General features: G+C 39.4%; 1 protein-coding gene and 1 pseudogene across 4 annotated transcripts in view; one reads left to right on the plus strand and one right to left on the minus strand.

The window, feature by feature from the left end:
* Nucleotides 1-4,187, minus strand: part of PPA2 (inorganic pyrophosphatase 2) — a 104,029-nt gene extending 99,842 nt beyond the window's left edge. The window contains exon 1 of one of the 4 annotated variants that reach the window (XM_003829969.6): nucleotides 3,937-4,174. In XM_003829969.6, coding sequence (XP_003830017.1) covers nucleotides 3,937-4,093 — 157 coding nt within the window. In that variant the 5' untranslated portion in view covers nucleotides 4,094-4,174. Of the gene's footprint in view, nucleotides 1-3,936 lie in introns of all 4 variants that reach the window. The other 3 variants (XM_003829970.6, XM_034958968.3, XM_008955351.6) reach the window with 3 other exon arrangements.
* A 10,632-nt stretch (nucleotides 4,188-14,819) lies between these two features.
* Nucleotides 14,820-16,219, plus strand: LOC100971668 (putative elongation factor 1-alpha-like 3; annotated as a pseudogene).
* The last annotated feature ends 11,090 nt before the right edge of the window (nucleotides 16,220-27,309 follow it).

The raw sequence follows: 27,309 nt of genomic DNA on the forward strand, positions 1-27,309 counted from the left end.
AGTAATTTCAACACAAGCACATGCTTACTATAAGTGACAAAGCAAATTAATTTTAAAGAACTGCTTGGTTCATTCCCAGACTAAATAAAAGCAACTTGAATTATCCACAGCACTATTTCTCTAAGTAAACCAGTTGCCTATCCCATAATAACAAAATTCCTAATTATGGAAAGCATAGCTTTTCCCTATCCTTTGAGAAAAGTATGAAATCTAAAATAAAATTTCAAGTTATTAACGAAACAAAACAAACAAAAACACGCAAGATATCAAAGGAATACTGGCATGCAGCATTAGGTCTTTGGCTCAATATAAGTGAGTCTAACTTCATTATGATTTCACAGTTAATTTAAAAGACTGCAAGTACCCATTAAAACTTTAAGACCTAGGAAGCCGGGCACAGTGGTGCATGCCTGTAGTCCCAGCTACCCAGGAGACAGAGGTGAGAGCATCACTTGAGCTGGGGAAGTCAAGGCTGCTGTGAGTTGTGATTGCACACTGTGCTCCAGCTTGGGCAAAAGCATGAGACCCCATCTCTAAACAAACAAACAAACCAAAAAAATAAAAATAAAATGAATAAACAACAACAACAAAAAACCTTCTGAAACCTATAAATTAACAGGAACACTTCAAAATAATCAATCACATCACCTTATTTTCTCCCTTCACAGAATGTAATAATAAGGATTTTAGTCTAATGTCTTAAAGTCAAAAGGGAAAAATAAATAACATTTATTAAATACCTATCACGTGTGAGACACTGATAATTACACACGTAGTCTCATTTAACTGCCACAGCAATTCTATAAAATTACTAGTGCTATCCCCATTTTATTTACGGAGAAACTGAGCTACCGGATGTCATCTGAAGGTAAGGGATGCCTCTGGTTAATTCAGTCGAGTGACTTGTCCAAGACGGTAAAGTCAGGACTACAACTTAAGTGGTTTGACTATTAGTTTAGAACTGTTACAGCACAGTTGCTTCTGGAAGTTGCAGAAATCATAACCCTGATGTCACTAAGATGTTAACAAATGTTCTGAGAAATAAGTACTCTGTGGTTCAGTTTTTGGAGAAGTTACATCCGAATTTTCCAGAACGTAAATAGGCAAATTATTCTTCAAAAAAGCAATAAAATGGGAAGTGTTCTAATTTATTAAACCATGAAACCCTCTGTTTTAAAGAAAATCTAATAATATACCATGGGATGCTTGTGTTCAACTAAGCAGTCTGGAAAATGATCATCTGGTCCAATCTCCTCATTCCATGGTTTTAAAAAATGAGATGCAGGGAGGTGAAGTGACAGCAAGATACTAACAGGGTCAGGGCTGGCACCAAGGAGGCCTGATGATTCCCATCAGGATACCCTTTCCCCTAATCATCCTGTCTCACTCTTTCTACGAAGTTTAACACCAATTTTTTTTTAAGTATTACATCAATCGTTTATTCTGATTTTACTGAATGACAGTAAAGAGAAACCATTTACAGACATGAAGCTCGAAAATGTTCTACCTCCCAATGCACTAGTATTTCAGAGACTTGGAATATATTTGGAGATGTGGAAAATGATTACACTTTAGTAACACTGAGTAACAATTTTAGGCCAAGTAGTACTACACTCATATTTTTCTTTGAAGTGAGACATTAGTCCACCCTAGTACTGCATACAGACACACTGAGTAAAAAATATCCAGTCTGTTATCATCTTTATAAAGGGCAATTTATTCGTTGCTTTCCCCTTACCCCATTCGCCCTAGAGTGGCTTCGTTTCACTTTGCCCTACCCCTTCTAGCAGGTAGTAAACAGTCCTGGCCAGTGATGCCATCTGGCGGTTAGTTCAGAAATTGTTTAACCAACACACCTTCCAATCAGGATCTTACCATCGGGACCCTCTCCAAAACCACACTCCCCTTTCTTCCAGTTTTTGCCCATTTACCTTAGTAAAATCGGGTTTTCTTCTTTCCTGCCCTGTTTATCCAACTGAATGAAAAACGTATTTTATTTGTGGCACTCTAGTTACAGAAAAATCATGAGTCCTAAGTACATTTGCAGCTAAAGAAACAAACCAACAATAAGAGGCCAACATACTCCCAAAAATGCCCCCATTCGACATCCTGTCTTAACAGAGACTGTTAGAATCTCCGTTATTCATCCAATGCCTTCAGGGAATACCAGTGCTGAGAAGGACCTTGAGGATCATCACTTCAAGGTCAAAAGCTTCATTTTACAGCTGAAGAAACTGGCTCTGTGAGAAAGAACTGAAGTAACCACCCACCCAACAGCACACAGCGAGTTAACGGCAGAGCCAAGATTATGGCCTAGGACTCCCCATTCCAAATCCGGTACTGGGTCAACTACTCTGTGCGCTCCAGGCTTCTCAAGCCTGTTTTTGCTCAACCAGTGTATTTACTTTTTCCATAATTATAGTAATATTGTGAATCTCTGTACTATGCCTAACAGTGTCTAGCACACTTCATAAATATTTATTATTTGGGTATCTATTAATTACCGTACTTATTGCAAATCTAGAATACTTGCAGTAGACAGGCCTTTTTAAAATCTGCTTAAAAAGCGAACTGCCACTTCATAATTTTTTCTGACTATTCCCATTAATCATCACATGGTAACCTTTTAGAACATAATCCATTCAGAAATTTGAGACTTCCTGTTCACCTGATCAGTCTTAACCAAAGATAGAAGAAAATATGTGGCATAGGGTGAAAACTGCAACCAATTTTGAAGAAAATAGAAATTCTAGTACTAGTTGCATTATAATCACACGACTTTAGGCAAACTCTTCTTTCCCACAAAATAATCCTCGACCCTAAACTCATGTAGCATAACTGCAAATCTCTCATAAATTACAAATATCTATAATGATTATAGGTATTAACAATAGTAATTTATATTTTAGGCCCTGTGACTAATCACTTTACATATATAATGTCATGTAATACTTGCAGCCCTATTTTACGGATGAGAAAAAACAAGGCTTAGCAACTCGTCCGGGGTCACAGAGTTAAGACGTGAAGAACTCGAGGGCCTGCTTAGAACTGAAAGCCTCCAGAGCCAGTGCTCCGAAAAGGGGAGCGATAATGCAAGGCCCACTTTGATACTACCACTCCAAGGCTCTGCAGTCAGTGGGGCGTGAAGGCAAGCGACCGAGATCGCTATTTTCAGTTACGGTTAACGTACACAGTGAAACAATGCGGTACACGGAACAATGAGTCACGAAGACCTGGGTCCTTTCTCTGAGCTGGGCAACTCAGGGACCCCCCGAAGTCGCTTAGCCCTCTGGGCTTGTTCAGCTTGGGGAGGAAAAGGGGCTGCTCCGGAACCAACGAGGCTTTGGATGGTGGATCACACTCAGGGTGTAAACTTGTGCGTACCAAGTCAAGCTTCTGGGAAAGAACCTTCATCAGAGTCCCTCAAAAAAAGAAGACGCGCTGGATTAGGCATCCGCAAAGTTCCGCCTGCCTCTCCGACGTCAGGGAGCTCCCGCAGTAGGAGGTTTCTTACGCCTCTAGGAAGGCCGGCATGTGGGCGGGCTCTGCCTTCCCTTCCTCACTGAGTTGTGTGAACCAGGAACGGCGGCCGGGCCGGCTAATGGCTGCAGGCCGCCGCGGGGTGGCCGCCTGCACTCTGACTACCCCTCGGGGAGGGCGGCTGGCAGGGCACAGGGCGCTGTCTACCCCCCAGCCGGCAGCCCTGCGCCTCTGCGCTCCGCTTTGGGGTCTTGATCCGCCGCCTCCTCGCTGGCAGTTCTCGTGACTCGGTGCGCGCTCCCGCGGGAAGGAAGGTGGCCTGGACCGCGCGGCTACTGCTGAGGGCCCCAAAAAGAGAGAAGGGAGACCGCGCGGGGCGTCCCAAGTGTCCCCCATTCCATCCCCCACCCAGGTTTCTCCGGTGCGCCGCTCGGCGAACCTCCGGGAGCTACTTACTAAAGAAGAGGCGGTAATTCTGCGAGCAGGGCTGGCCGCGCTCCTCAGTGTGGTACAGGGCCATAGCACGGCGCGACCCGGTCCCTGCACTGGTCCCCAACCGCAGGCACGCAGCGGCTGGGGCACCCGTGCGCAGCAGCCGCAGCAGCGCGCTCATGGCGTCAATGACCGTCCTGCTGTGCGCGCGGAGCTACCTGGGGGCTCAGCCGGGCCGCACGCCGGTGCCCCCTACCGTCCGGAGTCATCCCTCCCGCCCCGGCGCTTGGGCTGCGATCCTGGTCCCTGCCAGTGGAATCTGGGCCACCAGCCAGTTGTGCGCACTATGCCCTCAGCGAGGCCGCAGCTCAAAGACGAGTGAGACAAGACCCACCACCCCTGAAGAGCTCACTGCCACTCGTTAATTCAAACATTTATTCATGCCTTCATTTATCCCGTCAAGATTTACTATCATGATTTTTTATTATAGTGATGTAATATTGAGTGATTACTCTGTGCCAGGAACTGCTCTAGACCCTGTCCAATATAGGAGATGAGCGCACATGCACGCAAAGACATCACTGTAAGACAAAATGATCAGGCCACCACGTGAAAACGTGACGTTGACACCGACTTACAGAGCAAAAAAACCCTAAGTAGCTTACTCAAATGCCATCTTCTCCATGAGGCCATTTCCTAACCCAGTAGAGATTATTTATTCTTTCTTTTATTTTATTATTTGTTGTTGTTGTTTTGTTTTTGAGACGGAGTCTCACACTGTTGCCTGGGCTGGAATGCAATGGTACAATCTCGGCTCACTGCAACCTCCGCCTCCTGGGTTCAAGCTATTCTCCTGCCTTAGCCTCCTGAGAAACTGGGATTACAGGCATGCGTCACGACGCCCAGCTAATTTTTGTATTTTTAGTAGAGACAGGGTTTCCCCATGTTGGTCAGACTGGTCTCGAACTCCCGACCTCCGGTGATCCGCCTGCGTTGGCCTTCCAAAGTGCTGGGATTGCAGGCGTGAGCCACCGCACATCGGCCAGGTGGGGTGGCACACGCCTGTAGTTCCAGCTACTTGGGAGGCTGAGATAGGAGGATGGTTTGAGCCAATATCCGGGAGAATGGATATTGTAGAACAACCAGTAGTCTGCCACAAGTGTCATTTTATTTTTTTCTAGTCCATCTTCTTTGGGACTATCATCATCTAGGCTACTTTCCTACTGGGCACCCAGGTTCTTTCAGCATCTCCAATTATCGTGTGATCATTAAAATTGAGATACTGGTCTACCCAAGTTCCAGAAAGGATTCCTAGGAGATATTGTGACTAGCTACTTAGAGACACTCTACTAAGATTATAGATCCTAAAATGTTTTTGTCAACAGTGGTAGCTTTGTAATGTGTCAACTTGAATAGGCATAACTATAAGGCAAATGCTCCCATAAAAAGGAGAGAAAATCTCTTCTGTGCATATATCACAGAGTTGTATAATTTTTGTTTATGTTGGAAAAAAAGCTTAATTTTTCTATTAACTTTTGAAGATTAGATATTTAAATAAGACAAATTCCTATGGAGGCAAGGTTGTAGGCTAATTTCTAATGATCTGTGGATACTTAAAGTATCCAGGCTGGGCGTGGTGGCTCATGCTTGTAATTCTAGCACTTTGGGAGGCCAAGGTGGGAGGATCACTTGATCCCAGGAGTTTGAGACCAGCAGTCTGGGCAACATGGTAAAACCCATCTCCATAAAAAATACAAAAATTGGCCAGGCGGGGTGGCACACGCCTGTAGTTCCAGCCACTTGGGAGGCTGAGATAGGAGGATGGTTTGAGCCTAAGAGGCGGAGGTTGCAGTGAAGCCAAAATCATGCCATTGCAATCCAGCTTCCGCAACAGAGCCACACCCTGTTTAAAAAAAAAAAAAGTTATCTATTGAGATAATCCAGCATAAAGTTCTGAGGTCCCTCTTGCTAATAGCTTTTCTTAACTCTGGCAACATATTTTATTAGTAACTGACAACAAGTTATATGCATCCTGATTTGAAGAAATCAACAAAGATACTAAACGTTTCTGAATATAAATGTTTACTTAAAATGAAATCTTGACACTAACTTGTTATTTTGTAAATTGCATTGTAAAATGTTACCAAGTTATCATGCATTCAGAAAAGAAAACACTGACTTTTGTTAAGTAGGTTTACATTTATTTTTAATCACTTAAATTTCCATCTTTCATTCTCTACAGTTTACTGGAATATTTGAGAATCAAAATTAAAAATGCATAATATAAATGATAGGAAATAATAATAGGTATCAGGTTAGCTTTTAAAAGTTTTTAAAAATACTCTGAGGGTAATGTTTATTACATAATGTTTAATTATGTACATATTCAAATTTAGACGTTTGGAGTCTAACATGTTGGATTTCCGTTATTGACATCTCCTGTTGTCATCATATAGCAAGTAAAAGTCTTAGTCCCAGGAGTTTACAAGTTGGAGAATAAAGACAAATACACATAAAATCATGAAATAACATTTCCAGAGTTTATGAAATACCAAACCACCAGAGATTCATCAACAGAGAATTGAAACTGGTGGCTCAGGAAAACTATAACTAATATGTAGGAAGGACCAGAATAGAAAATAAGAGATACGGTGTCCAGGTATTGACAGTATCTCAGGTACCAAGTGACAAGGACCCAGACAGTAGTTCTGGCAATAGAAATAGAAAAGAATGTTGAATTTGGAAGAAATGACCAAATTTGATATCTCGCTGGAAGTTGTGAAATGAGGATGGAAGAGTTAAAAAAATTATGCGTAATAAATAACCAAGAGATATGTGGTGTTATTTTCAGATATATGTTAATAAAAATGAGAGAGAAATTTTGACACTAAGATGATAAACGTAGCTGGGACATGTTAAGTTTGAAACAATGCAGAGTTCCTGCTGGAGATGGAACTATTTTCACCACTGGAATTCTCTGAGAAGCAGACTCTGAGATTGAATTTAGTATGTGTGTGCAGTGTTTATTAGGCTGTACACTTGGGATCAGTATGTGAAGATGAACGTAAGAAAGCAAGAGAGAGCTGAGAGAGAAGTCGAGCTGTGGTGCAAGCCCAATAGCCTCAGCCCACCTCATAGAATACTCTGGAGTTTAAAAGGCTAGTTACAGTTGTCCAATGGAGAGCACAATTTGACGGGCCTTTATAACCTCAATGATTGGATGGATATAAGCTGACCTGGGAAAGGACATGATTTGGACAAGGCAGCTATGGCCATCCCTGAAGAAGCTGACAGATAAATGCTATTTGCTGCCTGTACTCCCAACAGTTCAGCAAAAGTTCATTAAGCCATGGCACATCACAGTGACTACCACAACTGTGAAACTGCAGTAAAGATAATAGTTGGAACTAGAGAAAAATTACATACTTAGTGAATTCCAGTTCTGTTTCTGTTTTTAGTATTGGTAAGCATAACACAAAATCTACCATGGTTATGGTTATTGTTTTTTGCAATGCTAGATTATCCTAATAGAAAATAAAATAATTTTGAAATTGTGGAGTACTCATTTATGTGTTTACTTTTATAAAAGCAGTAAATGTCCCTAAAACGAATTACTATTATTACCTACAACATGATAAATAAGCAAATTAAGAAATTTGCTAATTGCTCATCTTTGCTCCCAATAGCTAGCTTGTAGGGGGAAAGAAATAGGGCAGTATGCAATAGAAGTAATGAGAATTTTAAAACAATTTTGAATATTTTCTAATTAATCAGTTCAGAGACACACAGACTGATATTTCACTAGCCTTTGGAAGACTTTAACCACAAGGGAGACTTTAAAAATAATTTTCACGTTACCAAACATTTAAAATATTTGTCAAATTACAAGATTTCCAAAATATTTCAGAATGTTACCTAAAGTTCAAGTTCATCCGATATTCATCAACCACATTTTTTTCTAATAAATACATGTCACAGTTCTATACCATTTCTCATTTAAATACGGGCAATTATCTATTGATAAAATTATTTTCACAATACAATGAAACTATAAGAGCTTGACTAACTTTAGGCCTTAAAATGTATATAGGTGTGTGTGTGTGTGTGTGTGTGTGTGTGTGTGTGTATTTTTATTGCTGTAGTTAATTTATTTTTCTTACTAAAACAATGATGCTTCAAGATGAGAAAACATGTCATAGACTGAAAGAAAATATTTGCAAAATATGTGTCTGATAAAGGACTATTATCAAAATATACACAGAACTGTTAAAACTCAAGAAAAAGAAAACTACCCAATTTAAAAAATAGGCAAAAAGCCATCAACGGTGGACTGGACAAACAAAATGTAGTACAGCTACACCATGGAATACTGTGCAGCCATCAAAAGAAGGAAATCATGTCGTTTGCAGCAACACAGATGGAAACCATTATCCTAAATCAATTAATGCAGGAACAATAACAACAACAAAAACAAATACTGCAGGTCCTCATAAGTGAGAGCTAAACATTGAGCACACATGGACATAAAGAAGGGAATAACAGACATCAGTGCCTCTTTGAGAGTGGAGAGTGGATGGGAAGGTGAAACCCATAAACTACCTATCAGGCACTATTTCCTGGGTGATGAAATAATCTGTACACAAATCCCCATCACACACACACACACACACACACACACACACACACACACACACACAGTTTTAATTTGTGACTGCCAAAATTTGGTGCAACCAGGATGTCCTTCAGTAGGTGAATGGATAAACTATGGTACATTCAGACAATGAAATATTATTCCGCACTAAAAAGAAGTGAGCTATTAAGCCATGAAAAGACATGAATAAACCTTAAATTTATATTACTAAGTGAAGAAAACAAATCTAAAAGGCTACATACTGTATGATTCCAGCTGTATGACATTCTGGAAAAGGTTTAAGTGTGGAGACTGTAGAAGCCTCAGTGGTTTCCAGGGGTTAGAGAAGAGTGAGGGATGGATAGATGGAACCCAGGGAATTTTTAGGGCAGTGAAACTGCTCTGTATGATACTCTACTTGTGGATATATATTATTATACATTTGTCCAAATCCACAGAATGCAGAACACCAAAAATGAAAGCTAATGTAAACTAAGGAATTTGAGTAATAATGAGTTGTCAATGTAGGTTTGATTATAATAAATGTATTGCTCTGGTGGAGGATGTTGATAGTAGGGGATGATGAGGAGGTTGTGTGTAGGGTATGGAGAATAAAGGAAATCTCTGTACCTTCTGTGCAATTTTATTGTGAACCTAAAACCGCTCTAAAAAGTAAAGCCTATTTAAAAACAACAACAATAAAAACAAACTATTATAGGAAATGACTTGCATTCAGAAACTATGAACCAATATGTAGTATTGATAATTTGATATAGAAAAGTTTTCCTTTTCTTTTCTCTTGCATTAACTGTATTTTCCATAAACACATTTTCTTTTCATCTAATGAAAATCATTGTTCTATTTTAACTTCCTATCTGAATGTCAGGGTGGCATTAGTACCTTTACATGCCCCATTTATAACAAGCATCTGTTCTTAACCTGAATTGCCATTGCTTGAGCATAAGTACACACTGCCTCTTCTGCAGTCGTCTGAAAAATCATTAATCATTTTATGTTAAATGGAACTAGGCTCCCCTGAGGGCCTTCTATGGATGGTTTTACTCTTTCAGAGATTCTAACATATCTTTCTTTATTATTATTGAGAAAATTTTGTATAATTTTATTTTTAAGCAAATGTCCTTTCTAATTTTCATTTTGTAGACTTTAACCTGTCTCCTTCACCATCCCCACCTCTGCTAACTTAATGAACAAAGCTTAAAACCTCAGAGGTCCTTTTATGAAAAGTTTCTGAACACCTAATTTGAAATATCAAAATTCTTTTTTCAACATAGGCAACTATTAAATAGCAACTAATTTTAGCTCCCAATTTCAAGGCCACTTAATATAAATAGGCTTAGTTTCTGAATGAGGCAATGGTTCACTAGTAATCATTTTCTCATGTTTCTTAGATCTCATATATTCCTGACAGATCCATACCTGTATGATAATTTAGTAGGATGTCTTTGGTGAAAGCTCTTTAAAAGACTGCTCAACTCAAATATTGGAACATAGTTCTAGGTACCTTAAATGAAGAAAATACATATTTGGTATAGTGAAAAAGAGATTTCTAATGGGCCTGATGCCTCTAACCACCTGGAAGAGAGCAAATGGTGGGTCTCAAACTCAATTTTGGTGGTTCAGGCTTAAAAATGCCTAACAGCAAACAGTGAATTTTGTTTTATTTTTGGAAGTGACGTTATTTCAAGTTATTTTCCTGACTTTCCACTATTAGAAGAGTCCCTGAGAACAAATACATTTGTTTTAAAGCAATTCTTAATTAGCTGCTTAGAGGAAGATGCTGTGAGCTGCCAACTCTACAATTCTTTCAACAGTCAGAAGAAGCCTTGACCTAGGATGAGGCCAGGAACAAGGCTGGAGAAAGCAAATTGGAGAGCTGATGTGTTCCTGTACACCTGTTCCTAAACCCAAAAGCCTTAAAAACTAAGACTCAGGTGACAAATTTCTTATTCTACCATTTCACTCACCAAAAAGTGACAAGAGGACAAATATCAAGATAATTCTTTGAAGAGTTTGTGTCCATCTGGAGGGAGGGAACAAAAAACCTTGTCACAGCTTTTTATTTTGATTTGAAGCCAGCTTGTCTGGTGGAGCTGAATGATAGGTATTTGGGGAGTGAGAGAGACTTTGAGAAAGGAACAGAAAAGCTTACAATGGATTTTAGGGAAGTTTTACTGTATATGGTAAAATGCAGCTCTTTTCTAACACTCTCTTTGAAGCCTGCAGAGCCTTCAATATTACTCATTAGTGCTTTTGGAGTTAGTCTTGTGTTTTCAGGAAGATGTAATATATTGAGACTGGCCTCCATGTGGTTCAGATACATGAGGGTTACATGCACATTTAAACAATCACCCAGAAACTGTATGGGCAAATACAGAACTTGCATTTAATTTTAAGAAATAAGCATAAATCTTCAAAGAAATTTAAGATTCAAGGAGTCATTGGGTCAGAGGTTCTCAAGGGGGCAGTACTGCCCCCAAAGAGGCATTTTTGGAAATTGTCAGGGTGTTTCTGATGTCACAATAATTGAGGAACATTATTTCTATTTAGTATGTAGGGAGCAGGGATGCAGCACACCCTGTAATACTCAAAAGACAGCTCTACACAAGAAAGAGTTGTGTGTGGTGCACATTGCTCTCAGATGTCACATCAGAAATTTGTGTAGGTGAAAAAAGCCTGTTTTTAAAAAATACGTGTCTCAGCCTAAAAATTGTCATTTTGCAAATAAACACCAAGTTGTTTTTTGCATTGTTTTTATATGTCCATGCTATTTGAGTCACTAATACTACACACTATCGATCTGCATTTATAGCTCTCAGTTCCTGGTGGTTGTACATTGAGATGCAAATGTAAGATTGCTTTATATGTCTTTATATGTCTATTATTCTCCATCATACCTTCTTATATTTTTTGTAACAGCACTATTTCAGTTTTTAATCCTATCAATAGATTTATGTGATTGTTTAATGTCTGAATCCTTTACTAGATTCTAATCACCAGAAGGGCAGATAAGTTTCCCATTTTTTAAATCATTCTGTATCAGTCACTATCATTCCCCCTGACACAGTACCTACTTAGTGAAGATGAGTCAAATGAATGAAGGGTTGAGTAAAAGAGGGAGGGAAAACAAGAATCTTCTTTCTAAAAACATAATTTTTTTTTTTTTTTTTTTTGAGATGGAGTGTCGCTCTGTCGCCCAGGCTGGATGGGATAGAGCGGCGCGATCTCGACTCACTGCAAGCTCCGCCTCCTGGGTTCACGCCATTCTCCTGCCTCAGCCTCCCGAGTAGCTGGGACTACAGGCGCCCGCCACCATGCCCATCTAATTTTTTTGTATTTTTAGTAGATACGGGGTTTCACCGTGTTAACCAGGATGGTCTCGATCTCCTGACCTCGTGATCCGCCCGCCTCGGCCTCCCAAAGTGCTGGGATTACAGGCATGAGCCACCGCGCCTGGCCCTAAAAACATAATTTTCAAGCAGAAAAGACTTCTCAGCCAGGTGCAGCGGCTCACGCCTGTAATTCTAGCACTTTGGGATTAGCTGTCTTGGTGGTGCCTGCCTGTAGTCCCAGCTACCTAGGAGGCTGAGCAGGGAGAATCACTTGAACCCAGCAGGCAGAGATTGCAGTGAGCTGAGATCATACCATCGCACACCAGCCTGAGTGACAGAGTGAGACCGTGTCTCAAAAAAAAAAAAGGAAAAGGAAAAGGAAGAGAAAAACTTCTCAGCTGCTGAGCTCCTAACCCTTCTCATTGCACGCATCATCAACCAAAATTATGAACCATTCTATATTATTTCTGGGGAGCCCTGAAATTCTTTTTTGGTGTGGGCACGAGGTCTAATATAAATAAAACATGTTCATATTTTCTTGCAATGAATTATGTAAGATTTATTTGGAACCCAGGGTTCTTTTGAATCCAATTTGAGATCCATTATTCCATGTAATTAGAATATGTATAAAAGAGAAAAAAATAGTTCTACAGTTAAACCATTTAAAAACAAAATTAATTCCCACTGCTGAAGGCCTAAAGGGGAAATCTAGAAAATGGGCAGAGAAACTGGGTTGTATCATTAGATTTTGTTCAGGACCTATTATTACCAATTTAGTAGCTCGACCCTTGAATTGAAGTACTATATTTATAATATTACAAGGGATTTATAAGGTATCATTTGGAGCTGAAATTTCTCATGATTATTTTAGCCTAGAAGCAGTAATACTACTTAATCAAGTAAAACATTCTGTTTTTTTCATGTCGTTTAACAATGCATAGTAAATCATATGTGATTCTTCTATGACAGATAAATTTTATGTCTAATTTCATCAATATCTAGAAAGACTAAAAGCTTAAGACCAAATATATTCTTCATGTCATTTGGACTTAGTTAAAATCAACTTAATTGTATTATTTCCTATTTCCAAGGAGTATATGGGCCTCAGGACATGAGCTTATTTTCACATAGAAAAAATCAATCAGAAAAGAAAATTCTACATGACAACCACTCCTTTTATTTTTCAGACAAGGGGTAATAAAATTAATTTCTCATTTTTCAACCAATTAAGTTTCTATTCTCTAGGTCAGTCTGTTTCTTGGACCATTTGTTTCATTGAAATTTGGATCAAAATTTATTTTAATATAAGGAGGAAAAATGTTGTTAGATAAGAAGTAAAGGATAGTGCTCACTTCGGCAGCACATATACTAAAATTGGAAAGAAGTAAAGGATAGATCTCTTTAATCATGACAGTCTTAAAGAGGAATCCAATGCACCAACATAGTTGCTTTTTGTTTTGTTTCATTTGCATCACCCTGCATTATTCTCCTATTTAGCTCTGCTTAACCACTTCTGCCAAGGTATTCCTAAGGGCAAAGGAGAAAGAATGTATGCCCCTTCTGTTTGCTAGGTGTTTGTGATTCTGAGGCAGAGTTTCGGGGGTCAGTGAACCTGGATTTTATTTAAAAGATTACATTTTTATTTTCACTAACTTCTAACTAAAATGTAGCATTTATGAATGTAGGCAACAAACCCTGTAGCAGTGTTAATATTATAGTGCCTATGATTTGTGCCTCCAACAGAAATGGCATGTAATCCAGATGTTGCAGATGACTCTATCATTTACACCCATCACTACTTCAAAATTATGGTAGTTATACCTGCTGCTAGATCTAGTCATTTAGGTCCTCAGTGAAGAAGCATGTTATTAGATCACAAAATTATTTTCTAAAATCTTTTTGTAAATATAATTCAATATCATGAGTTTCTTCTTTATATAATTTATGGATTTACAAACGGCATTTTGAGAAGGGTTTCATAGGCCTAATAAGGCTGCCCATGGGATGCATGAAACAAAAGCCATCAAGAACCATAAAGCAGTTATTTTCAACTTTATTAGACCTAACTTTCTCCTGTTTAAAAAATTGAAGTGAAATTCCCATCATATACAATCAACTATTTTCGAGTGTACTATTTAGTGGCACTTAGCATAGTCACAATATTGTACAACTGCCACTTCCTTCTAGTTTCAAAACATTTTCATCATCCCAGAAGAATACCTCATATCCTTTAAGTAATCACTTCCTGTTCCCCCCTGCCACCCGCTGACATCCACTAATCAGCTTGCCTATTTTGGATATTTCACATAAGAGGAATCATACGACATGCAGCTTTTTGTGTCTCGTGTCTTTCACTTAGCATAATGCTTTTGGTGTCCATCCACATTCTAGAATATATGAAACCTTCATTCCTTTTTATGCCTGAATAATATTTCATTGTATATCATTGTACGTTACAATTTGTTTATCACACTCAACAATAAAAAGGCAACCTACAGAATGGGAGAAAATTTTTGCAATCTAGCCATCTGACAAAGAGTTAATATCCAGAATCTACAAAGAACTTAAACAAATTTACAAGAAAAAAACAAACAACCCCATCAAAAAGTGGGTGAAGGATATGAACAGACACTTCTCAAAAGAAGACACTTACGCAGCCAACAAATATATGAAAACAGACACTTCTCAAAAGAAGACATTTACGAGGTCAAAAAACATTAAAAAGAGCTCATGATCACTGGTCATTGAGAAATGCAAGTCAAAACCACAATGAGATACCATCTCACGCCAGTTAGAATGACGATCATTAAAAAGTCAGGAAACTTTTTTGTTTTTTTCTCAATGGGTTTGCCACCAGAACACAGGTATCGTGAAAACTACCCCTACCTAAAAGCCAGAACGAGAAAGGAAAAGACTCATATCAACACTGTGATCATCGGACACATAGATTCGGGCAAGTCCACCACTACTGGCCATCTGATCTACAAACGCAGTGGCGTCGACAAAAGAACCATCGAAAAATTTGAGAAGGAGGCTGCTGAGATGGGAAAGGGCTCCTTCAAGTATGCCTGGGTCTTGGATAAACTGAAAGCTGAGCGTGAACGTGGTATCACCATTGATATCTCCTTGTGGAAATTTGAGACCAGCAAGTACTATGTGACTATCATTGATGCCCCAGGACACAGAGACCTCATCAAAAACATGATTACAGGGACATCTCAGGCTGACTGTGCTGTCTTGATTGTTGCTGCTGGTTTTGGTGAATTTGAAGCTGGTATCTCCAAGAATGGGCAGACCCGAGAGCATGCCCTTCTGGCTTACACACTGGGTGTGAAACAACTAATTGTTGGTGTTAACAAAATGGATTCCACTGAGCCACCCTACAGCCATAAGAGATATGAGGAAATTGTTAAGGAAGTCAGCACTTACATTAAGAAAATTGGCTACAACACCGACACAGTAGCATTTGTGCCAGTTTCTGGTTGGAAAGGTGACAACATGCTGGAGCCAAGTGCTAACATGCCTTGGTTCAAGGGATGGAAAGTCACCCGTAAGGATGGCAATGCCAGTGGAACCACGCTGCTTGAGGCTCTTGACTGCATCCTACCACCAACTCGTCCAACTGACAAGCCCTTGTGCCTGCCTCTCCAGGATGTCTACAAAATTGGTGGTACTGGTACTGTTCCTGTTGGCTGAGTGGAGACTGGTGTTCTCAAACCTGGTATGGTGGTCACCTTTGCTCCAGTCAACGTTGCAACAGAAGTAAAATCTGTCGAAATGCACCATGAAGCTTTGAGTGAAGCTCTTCCTGGGGACAATGTGGGCTTCAATGTCAAGAATGTGTCTGTCAAGGATGTTCGTCGTGGCAACGTTGCTGGTGACAGCAAAAATGACCCACCAATGGAAGCAGCTGGCTTCACTGCTCAGGTGATTATCCTGAACCATCCAGGCCAAATAAGTGCTGGCTATGCCCCTGTATTGGATTGCCACATGGCTCACATTGCATGCAAGTTTGCTGAGCTGAAGGAAAAGACTGATCGCCATTCTGGTAAAAAGCTGGAAGATGGCCCTAAATTCTTGAAGTCTGGTGATGCTGCCATTGTTGATATGGTTCCTGGCAAGCCCGTATGTGTTGAGAGCTTCTCAGACTATCCACCTTTGGGTCGCTTTGCTGTTCATGATATCAGACAGACAGTTGCGGTGGGTGTCATCAAAGCAGTGGACAAGAAGGCTGCTGGAGCTGGCAAGGTCACCAAGTCTGCCCAGAAAGCTCAGAAGGCTAAATAAATATTATCCCTACTACCTGCCACCCTACTGTTAATCAGTGGTGGAAGAATGGTCTCAGAACTGTTTGTTTCAATTGGCCATTGAAGTTTAGTACTAAAAGACTGGTTAATGATAACAATGCATCATAAAACCTTCAGAAGGAAAGGAGAATGTTTTGTGGACCACTTCGGTTTTCTTTCTTTGCGTGTGGCAGTTTTAAGTTATTAGTTTTTAAAATCAGTACTTTTTACTGGAAACAACTTTACCAAAAATTTGTCACAGAATTTTGAGACCCATTAAAAAAGTTTAATGAAAAAATAAAATAAAATAAAAAAATTAAAAGTTAGGAAACAACAGATGCTGGAGAGGATGTGGAGAAATAGGAAAGCTTTTACATTGTTGGTGGGATTGTAAATTAGTTCAACCATTGTGGAAGACAGTGTGGTGGTTTCTCAAGGATCTAGAACCAGAAATATCATTTGACCCAGCAATCCCATTACTGGGTATATACCCAAAGGATTATAAATCATTCTACTGTAAAGACACATGCACACGTATGTTTATTGCAGCACTGTTCACAATAGCAAAGACTTGGAACCAACCCAAATGCCCATTAATGATAGACTGGATAAAGAAGATGTGGCACATATACACCATGGAATACTATGCAGACATAAAAAAGGATGAGTTCATGTCCTTTTCAGGGACCTGGATGAAGCTGGAAACCATCATTTTCAGCAAACTAACACAGGAACAGAAAACCAAACACCACATGTTCTCACTCGTAAGTGGGAGTTGAACAATGAGAACACTTGGACACAGGGAGGGGAACATCACACACTGGGGCCTGTCGGGGGTGGGGGTGCTAGGGGAGAGAGAGCATTAGCAGAAATACCTAATATAGATGACGGGTTGATGGGTGCAGCAAACCTCCGTGGCACATGTGTACCTATGTAACAAACCTGCACATTCTGCACGTGTATCCCAGAACTTAAAGTAAAAAACAAAACAAAAAAAAGACAATATAAATTTTTAAATGAACAATGGATTTAAATAGACGTTCCTCCAAAGAAAATATACAAATGGTCAACAAACACATAAACAGATATTTAACTTCATTGGTCATTAAGAAAATACAAATCAAAACAAGATACCAAAACCAAACTGCAACAACAACTAATGAGATAAAACTGCATGGCCACTAGGATGGCTACAATAATTAAAAACAAATAAAAAATAGGCATGGAGAAACACAAACTCTCGTGCATTGCTGGTGGGGATATAAAATGGTGCAGCTGCTGTGGAAAACGTTTTGGTGGTTCCTAAAAAAGCTAAACATAGAATTGTCATATGACCCAGCAATTCCTCTTCCAGGTATAGACTACAGAGAAATGAAAACATATAACATATATCCACACAGAAACTTATATATATCAATGATTATAGCAGCATTATTCCTAATACCCAAAAGAAGGAAACAACCTAAGTGTCTATCAACAAATGAATGGATAAATAAAACTTCCATTTTAATAGAAAATCTTTTGTAACAGCTTTTTTATTCTTCCAAAATGAAACTGATAGATAATAAAACCTACTACACTCAAAATCTTCAAAAAATCAACATAATGCCTAACTATTAAGGAAGGTATAAAAAATTTGTAATAAAACTGTATGTATGAAATAAAACTCTATGTTCAATATGCAAATGTGCAGGCACCAGTCATATGGGGGCGGTTAAAATAATACAGGGAAGGGATCTTACTGTGTGGACATCTCATGATGTAAACAGCATACTCACTGCTAAAGGAGACTTGTGGCTGTCAGACAACCATTTGCTTAAATACCAGACTCTATTAATTGAAGGGCCAGTGCTGTGACTGCACACTTGTGCAACTCTAACCCAGCCACATTTCTTCCAGGCAATGAAGAAAAGATAGAACATAACTGTCAACAGGTGATTGCTCAAACCTATGCTGCTCGAAGGGACCTTCTAGAGGTTCCCTTGACTGATCCCGACCTCAACTTGTATACTGATGGAAGTTCCTTTGTAGAAAAAGGACTTCAAAAGGTGGGGTATGCAGTGGTCAGTGATAATGGAATACTTGAAAGTAATCCCCTCACTCAGGAACTAGTGCTCAGCTGGCAGAACTAACAGCCCTCACTTGGGCACTAAAATTGGGAGAAGAAAAAAGGGTAAATATATATACAGACTCTAAGCATGCTTACCTAGTCCTCCATGCCCACGCAGCAATATGGAGAGAAAGGGAATGCTTAACTTCTGAGGGAACATCAGGAAGCTATTAGGAGATTATTATTGGCTGTACAGAAACCTAAAGAGGTGGCAGTCTTACACTGCTGGGGTCATCAGAAAGGAAAGGAAAGGGAAATAGAAGGGAACCACCAAGCGGATATTGAAGCCAAAAGAGCCGCAAGGCTCTTTAGCATTTAGAAATGCTTATAGGAGGACCCCTAGTATGGGGTAATCCCCTCTGGGAAACCAAGCCCCAGTACTCAGCAGGAGAAATCGAATGGGGTACCTCACGAGGACATAGTTTCCTCCCCTCAGGATGGCTAGCCACTGAAGAAGGAAAAATACTTTTGCCTGCAGCTAACCAATGGAAATTACTTAAAACCCTTCACCAAACCTTTCACTTAGGCATTGATCGCACCCATCAGACAGCCAAATTATTATTTACTGGACCAGGCCTTTTCAAAACTATCAAGCAGATAGTCAGGGCCTGTGAAATGTGGCAAAGAAATAATCCCCTGCACTTCAGGCCATACATTTCAATCCCTGTGTCTTTAACCTCCTTGTTAAGTTTGTCTCTCCCAGAATTGAAACTGTAAAACTACAAATGTTCTTCAAATGGAGCCCCAGATGCAGTCCATGACTAAAATCTACCATGGACCCCTGGACTGTCCTGCTAGCCCATGCTCCGATGTTGATGACATCAAAGGCACCACTCCTGAGGAAATCTCAACTGCACAACCCCTACTATGCCCCAATTCAGCAGGAAGCAGTTAGAGCGGTCGTCGGCCAACCTCCCCAACAGCACCTGGGTTTTCCTGTTGAGAGGGGGCACTGAGAGACAGGACTAGCTGGATTTCTAGGCTCACTAAGAATCCCTAAGCCTAGCTGGGGATTGGAAGGCATCACTTTTGCTGGAAGACCTACAGACAATCTAAAGAGTTTTTTTTTTTTCTTTCAGTTGCAAGATTAAATAGAGTTAAAACAGAGCTCCCATACAAAGGGAGGGGACCCAAAGGGGGTAGCCATTGCTGGCTTGAATGCCTGGGTTTATATCCTGATCATTGTTCCTCCCCCTGTGCTCTCAGGCAATAAAGAGTAATGAAGGAAACATGCTTAAATAAGCCCCATAAATCTCCACCTTATTTGTCTATTACTTTCCTTCATTACTTCTTAGGGAAATTGATATGGTAGACATTAACTGGTGTGATTGCCTGGCTCACAGTGATTCCCCAGTCATCAGTCTCTGGTGCTCCTTATCTTTGAATGGGGTTGCTGATTCTTTTATCCCCATTTCCATTCTAGCATATGGTCCAATGCAAACTGTATGCTCTTGTCTCCAGGGCTGGGGGAGGATGAACATGGGCTCATAACTCAAGCTAGGTGCTATGGTCTGAGTATTTGTGTCTTCCCAAAATTCCTGTATTGAAATCCTAACTCCCAAGGTGATGGTATTAGGAGTTAAGGCCTTTTGAGAGTTGATTAGGTCATGAGGGCAGAGCCTTCATGAATAGGATTAGTGCCCTTATAAAATAGGGCCAAGTGAGCTTGTTTGTTCCTTTTACCATGTGAGGACACAGCCAGAAGATACCATCTGTGAGCCGGGAAGCAAGCCCTCACCAGACACTGAATATGCTGGCACTTTGATCTTGGACTTGCCAGACTCCAAAACTGTGAGAAACATATTTCTACTCTTCATAAGCCACCCAGTTTATGGTACTTTGTTATAGCAGCCCAAACGGACTAAGATACTAGGCCAATCAGTGTCCTTCCTGGGATTGTTAAAACTGGAGCAGTAAGTAGTAAAGATGTGAGTCTAGAAGTACCAGCAGCCATTCCCTGCCCTCCACAATATGAGGAAACCTGTGCAACAAAGAAAAGCAGAAACAGCAAGAGGCACAGAGTAAGTCCTAACAGCATTCAAGTCCTTAGTTCCAGTTATTGAAATTTCTGGAACTATCCTAAGCCCTACCTTTCCAAGAGGGAGTTATTTAATCTTGCATTAACTCTGGGGGCTTCACCAGCACCCTTCCAAAACACTCTTTTTATTGCACAATTTTGGTTGGATTTCTTTCACTCACAACAAAGAATTCTAACTTCTTAGGAAATGAATAACCATCTTGGATTCAAACAAGCAGTGTGAGTGTCCAGAGTCATCAGAGCCCCAGCCTTTGTCTCTGCCACACTTACTGCCAGAAATTGTCCCCCATTTTGCACAGTAAAAACTAACGTGAATCCTAAGGCTCCTGTCTGTAATAAGCTCCTTATTTTGGAAGAGAGGAATGGTTATTTACTGTTTTTTTTTCCCCCTAGTAGCACTGAAATCATTCTTAATTTTCAGTTCTTTCATTGTTTTCTCTTTTAGTGACTTTAGCTTTTTAGAGGAGTTCTCAGTATGGCATGCATTCTTCCACAAGTTAACAATCATTACCAAAACCAAAACTAATGGATAAGCAATTTCTCCTCAGATACCTGAGCAATCTTTTGATTTTGTTTTTTCTGTTAAGAGTATCTGTGGGAAGAAAATAAAGAGTTATATTCTCTTTCCAAAGCCTGAAACCTATCTGAGGAACCCACTAACCAAGGATAAGAGAACTCTGCTTGTTGGGGTTTTGACTTAGTTGGTAGCAGGGAGTAGACAGAGATAGGGATAGATTTATATCTTCATCAACTGTAATTTCCCAAATATGAACTGGTGCCTTCCATCACAACCCTGCTGTTTGGTCTTGTAATCTGGAATCCACTAATGTAATCTCACTTGTCAATGTCTATAGAATTAACTTCATAGGTTAAGGTGACCTCTAAGGTTTAAAGGTGAGAAGAGAGAGTGGGGCACAGAAATATACCATATTTATGAAAATTAGGTCATTCATTCTGGCTACTTTGGGCTAATTCTCTTCAGGTGTGATTAGTGACTCGCTGCTAAGGAGCCTGATTTTCCCAAACCACACCACATAGAACCTTGTCTTATGTTTCACTGCAGAGGTCTCTCCACTCTTATGTTTGTTTTTTCCTTTTTCTGTTGACATGTAATTGAATTCTTTTCAGGCAACTTTCAGCATCTCCCCATATTATTAAAAACCACCCCCTTTGAATGCTGTAAGGTGTTCTAGCCACAGAGATAGAGGCATTTAGGCACCAGGTTCTTGGTGTCTCAATGTTACTGGACACAGAAGAGACTCAATAAAAATTTAGCAAGGAATGAATTTAATGTTTTGAGCCATAATGAATGCTAGAAAGAGACCCACAGAAAGGAAGTATGGCTGCTTCAGGCATATTTTATTTTGTTATTATTTTTATTTTTTTGAGACATGGTCTCACTCTGTTGCCCAGGCTAGAGTACAGTGGCATGATCATGGCTCACTGCAGCTTCAACCTCCTCGGCTCAAGTGATCCTCCCACCTCAGCCTCCCAGATAGCTGGGGATTCAGGCGCATGCCAACATGCCTGGCTAACTTTTTGTATGTTTTGTAGATGTGGGATTTTGCTATGTTTCACAGGCTGGTCTTGAACTCCTAGGCTCAAGCAATCCTTTTGCCTCAGACTTGCAAAATGCTGGGATTACAGGTGTGAGCCACTGCACTCAGCCAAGTCTTATTTTAAAGTGAGTGAGACTTAGTGTTTTTGGGGCCACAGACCCATTTCAGAATCTGAGGAAAGGGGCAGACATTTTCTCCCAGAAAGTGCACAATACATACAAAGTTGCTTATAATTTTAGGAGGTCCATTGGCCTAAGAATCTGTAGATTTTAGTTATAAATTTCTTTTTTTTTCCCCTCCAACATTTATTTTAAATTTATGGGTACATGTGCAAGATGTGCAGGTTTGTTACGTAGGTAAATGTGTACCATGGTGGTGTGCTGCACAGATCATCTCATCACCTAGGTATTATGCCCAGCATTTATCAGCTGCTTCTTCCTGATGGTCTCCCTCCTCTCACCTCCACCCTCTGACAGGCCCCAGTGTGTGTTGTTTCCCCCCATGTGTCCATGTGTTCTCATCTTTCAGCTCCCACTTATAAGTGAGAATGTGTGGTGTTTGGTTTTCTGTTCCTGTGTTAGTTCGCTGAGGATAATGGCTTCTATTTCCATCCATGTCCCTACAAAGGACATGATCTTGTTCCTTTTTATGGCTGCATAGTATTCCATGGTGTGTATGTACCATATTTTCTTTATCTAGTATATAATTGATGGGTATTTAGGTTAATTCTATGTCTTTGCTATTGTGAATAGCGCTACAATGAGTATACACATGCATGGGTCTTTATAGTAGAATGATTTGTATTCCTTTGGGTATATACCCAGTAATGGGATTGCTGGGTCAAAGGGTATTTCTGCCCCTAGATCTTTGAGGAATTGCCATGCTGTCTTCCACAATGGTTGAACTAATTTACACTCCCACTAACAGTGTAAATGTTTGTCTTTTTCTGTGCAATCTTGCCAGCATCTATTATTTTTTTATTTTTTTACTAATAGCCATTCTGACTGGTGTGAGATGGTATTTCATTGTGGTTTTGATTTGCATTTCTCTAATGATCAGTGATGTGGAGCTTTTTTTCCATATGTTTGTTGGCCACATGTATGTCTTCTTTTGAGAAGTGTCTGTTCATGTCCTTTGCCTACTTTTTAATGGGTTGTTTGTTTTTTACTTGTAAATTTGTTTAAGTACCTTATAGATGCTGGATGTTAGACCTTTGTCAGATGGATAGATTGCAAAATTTTTTTCCCTTTCCATACATTGTCTGTTTATTCTGATGATAGTTTCTTTCACTGTGCAGAGCTCTTTAGTTTAATTAGATCCCATTTGCAAATGTTTGCTTTTGTTGCAACTGCTTTTGGCATCTTTGTCATGAAATCATTGCCCATGCCTATGTCCTTAATGGTATGCCTAGGTTGTCTTCTAGGTTTTTTTTTTATAGTTTTGGGTTTTACATTTGAGTCCTTAATCCATCTTCAGTTGATTTTTGTATATAATGTGAGGAAGGGGTCTGGTTTCAATTTTCTGCATATGGCTAGCCAGTTCTCCCAGCATCATTTACTATATAAGGAATCTTTCCCCATTGCTTGTTTTGGTTAGGTTTGTTGAAGACCAGATTGTTGTAGGTGTGCAGTCTTATTTACGGGCTCTCTATTCTGTTCCATTGTTGTATGTGTCTGTTCTTGTACAAGTACCATGCTGTTTTGGTTTTTATAGCCTTGTAGTATAGTTTGAAGTTGGGTAGCATGATGCCTCCAGCTTTGTTCTTTTTGCTTAGAATTGTCTTAGCTGTTAAAGTTCTTTTTTGGTTCCATATGAATTTTAAAATAATTTTTTCTAATTCTGTGAAGAATATCAATGGTAGTTTAGTGGGAATAGCATTTAATCTATAAATTGCTTTGGGCAATATGGCCATTTTCACAATGTTGATTCTTCCTATCTGTGAGCATGGAATGTTTTTCCATTTGTTTGTGTCATCTCTGATTTCTTTCAGGAATCATTTGTAGTTCTCCTTGAAGAGCTCCTTCACTTACTTTGTTATCTGTATTCCTAGGTATTATCTTCTTTGTGGCAATTGCAAATGGAAGTTCATTGATGATTTGGCTCTCTGCTTGACTGTTGTTGGTATATAGGAATCTTAGGGACTTTTGCACATTTATTTTGTATCCTGAGTCTTTGATGAAGTGGCTTATCAGCTTAAGAAACTTTTGGCCTGAGATGATGGGATTTTCTAGATATGGGATCATGTCATCTGCAAACAAAGATAATTTGACTTCCTCTCTTCATATTTGTATACCTTTATTTCTTTTTCTTGCCTGATTGCCCTGGCCAGAACTTCCAATACTATGTTGAATAGGAGTGGTGAAAGAGGGCATTCTTGTCTTGTGTGAGTTTTCAAGGGGAATGCTTCCAGCTTTTGCCCATTCAGTATGATATTGGCTGTGGGTTTGTCATAGGTAGCTCTTATTATTTTGAGGTATGTTCCTTCAATATCTAGTTTATTGACAGTTTTTAACATGAGGGGATGTTGAATTTTAGGTTACAAATTTCTATTAAAGCAGAATATTAAGTAATATAGAAAAATATTTGTAAGTATTGGGAAGTGACTTTTGGGGCTAATTTCTGTTCACACACCTCATCAGTTCTCCCTAGCCTACTGTCATGATTTAAATGAATTAAGCATTCTTTAAAACAGTCAATTAAAAAAAAAGGATAAGGGCCCCATGTATTGGGTGGTTAGCAAAACAAAACAAAACAAACAAACAAACAAAAAACATGGAAAAGAATATTAATTCTTCCTCCTATGAAGTTCCACTCTTTATCCCAAGTTAGAAGATTCTTACCATATCCTGCCAGGTGCAGTGGCTCATGTAATTCCAGCACTTTGGGAGGCTGAGGTGGGCGGATCACAAGGTCAGGAGTTCAAGACCAGCCTGGCCAATATGGTGAAACCCCATCTCTACTAAAGATACAAAAAATTAGCTGGGCATGGTGGCATGCGCCTGTAATCCCAGCTACTCAGGAGGCTGAGGCAGGAGAATCGCTTGAACCCGGGAGGTGGAGGTTGCAGTGAGCCGAGATCAACCCATTGCACTCCAGACTGGGCCACAGGGCAGTACTCCGTCTCAAAAAAAAAAAAAATATATATATATATATATATGTATTTATATATACATATATATATACACATATATATGTATATATATGTATGTATATAAATTTTTTAAAAAAGAGAAGAGTCTTACCATATCCATACCCTCAGGCTGGATATGACTGTCAAGATTGGTGACATTAACGACTCCCTTTTAACAAGATTTTATCATCTGAATCTGAATATTTGCATGATCTGTCACTCTGTGATTCTTTTTTATTTGTTTTTTTAAAGGTAAGATAAAATATTTTGTAGAGGAAAATCCCTTATAAGCCCACTGGCATTGGTTTTACCCTTCCTCATTTAAATTAAAATTCAATCACCCTAATCAGCATTAAAAAAAACTTTTCTAGCATTATGCTTTGATAACTGTGTTTTCTAAGAACCAAGAAGGAAACACAAAATGATATGGAATAATAGGAACATAAGTTTAAAGCTAAAGGTATAGTAATCTATCCTGACACTATAGTTTCACAAATTTAAAAAACAGAGACACAAAGGTAAATGTAACCTTTCTAAGATCTCTATAACTTGTCCAAGATCTCCATAACAGATTCTTTACTCTTTCTCCATTCAAAAATTATTCATTCACACTATTCACCACGTGTCATTGCAATTCCTCTCAATAGAGTAGGTATATTTTCCCATCGTATTGTTGTTGGGCTTGGCCATGTGACCTGCTCTGGCCAGTAAAATATTAGTAGAGACTTTAAGTGTGCTTGCATGATTTGGTTTAGCCTCTTGCCCTTTTGCTCTTCAACCTTGAGAAGAAGATATTTCACGTAGCTTCTGGACTGAAAAGTTAATGATGATAACTCATATCTACTCAAAAAAGTAACGATGAGAACATGTGGAGCAGACCTAATCTGAACCTGGAGTTTGGAGTCCAGGCAAGCCCAGCCAAAATCATTATCATGTCCAAGATCAGATGAGTAACAGGCAACATGCAGACCTAAAGAAGAAAAGAATTTGCTCTTTTAATCTCCTGAGATTTCAGGAGCTATTGCTATGCAATAGTAACACAGTGAAAAAGCTGACTACTCATGTCTCATAAAATTAGCAATGATGAAATATTCTAACAATTTTTTCAAATGGTTGGATTGACTGCAATTTGGTTTACTTGCATATAACAGAAAAACTCAAACAATAGTGGCTAGTCAAAATTGAATTTTACTACTGTCTTAGAAAAAAGTCTAGGGTTAGGCAATTTAGATATAGTTTAGTGATCTAGGAGGAGAGTAGGCACTTTCTAGTGCATGGTTCTACCATCCCCAGGATATGGCCTTCCCTTAATGGCCCATGATTGCTAGTAGAACTTCTGCCATCCTATCCAAGATTCAGTAAGAATAAAGGAGAAAGAAAGCAAGCAATGATGCATCCTCTTCCTTTTAAGAAGGCTTCCTGAACATTCCACAGAGTCCCCACTGAATTTTATCGGCCAGAACTTAGTCTAAGTACTATACCAAGATGCAAAGAGCCTGTGAAATATGGTCTTTAGCTGGGTAGTAAAGCACTAAACAAAAATTATGGGGTTCTATTACCAAAAAGAAGGGGGAGAATATATACTTTGAAGCAACTGGCAGTTTCTACTGTAATAAACAAATAGTTGTTCTCCTATAGGAAGTAGGCAATATCTGAAGTATCCAACTCAGATGGATGACAATAAAAACATTAGTAAACTTTAGTGAAATAAATCATCAGAAGGGATGAGTGATAATCATGGATTTGATTATGCCATTTATTTGAAATTTGTTTTCTTGTCAATATGATGTTTTGTTATACATTATAAATGTTTGCAGTTCCATGCAGTAAATAGTACTGAGCACAACAATGTGAAAAGCATTGTGCTTGGAACTCTTAGAATCCAGATATGAATAAGACAGAGTCCTAAGCTTCACGAAATTTAGCAGAACCATTGAGTTTACGAACTGTACTGGACATTTTTCTAACAAGCTGACAGCTTTCTACCTCAAGCATCTGGTCTCTTGGCTTTTTTTTTTTTTTTCCTGAATGCTTTTTCCAGTGCCTCTGAAGCTTATCCAGTTCACTAGTAGAATAGATCCAAAACTTTCTGAGATTTGGTTCTTTTGGAGGAGGGCTATGGGGAGCATCCTGTGCACTGTAGGATGTTTAGTAGCAACCCTGGCCTCTACCTACTAGATGTCAGTAGTACCCCCAGTTGTGACAAATGGAAATGCCTCTACACTTTGCTAAATTTCTCCCCATTTTGGGGGGGGCGGGGGCAAAATTGCTCCCAGTTGAGAATTTTAAGGGAA

This window comes from Pan paniscus, chromosome 3 (genome assembly GCF_029289425.2).
Source record: "Pan paniscus chromosome 3, NHGRI_mPanPan1-v2.0_pri, whole genome shotgun sequence".
NCBI classification, from domain to species: Eukaryota; Metazoa; Chordata; class Mammalia; order Primates; family Hominidae; genus Pan; species Pan paniscus.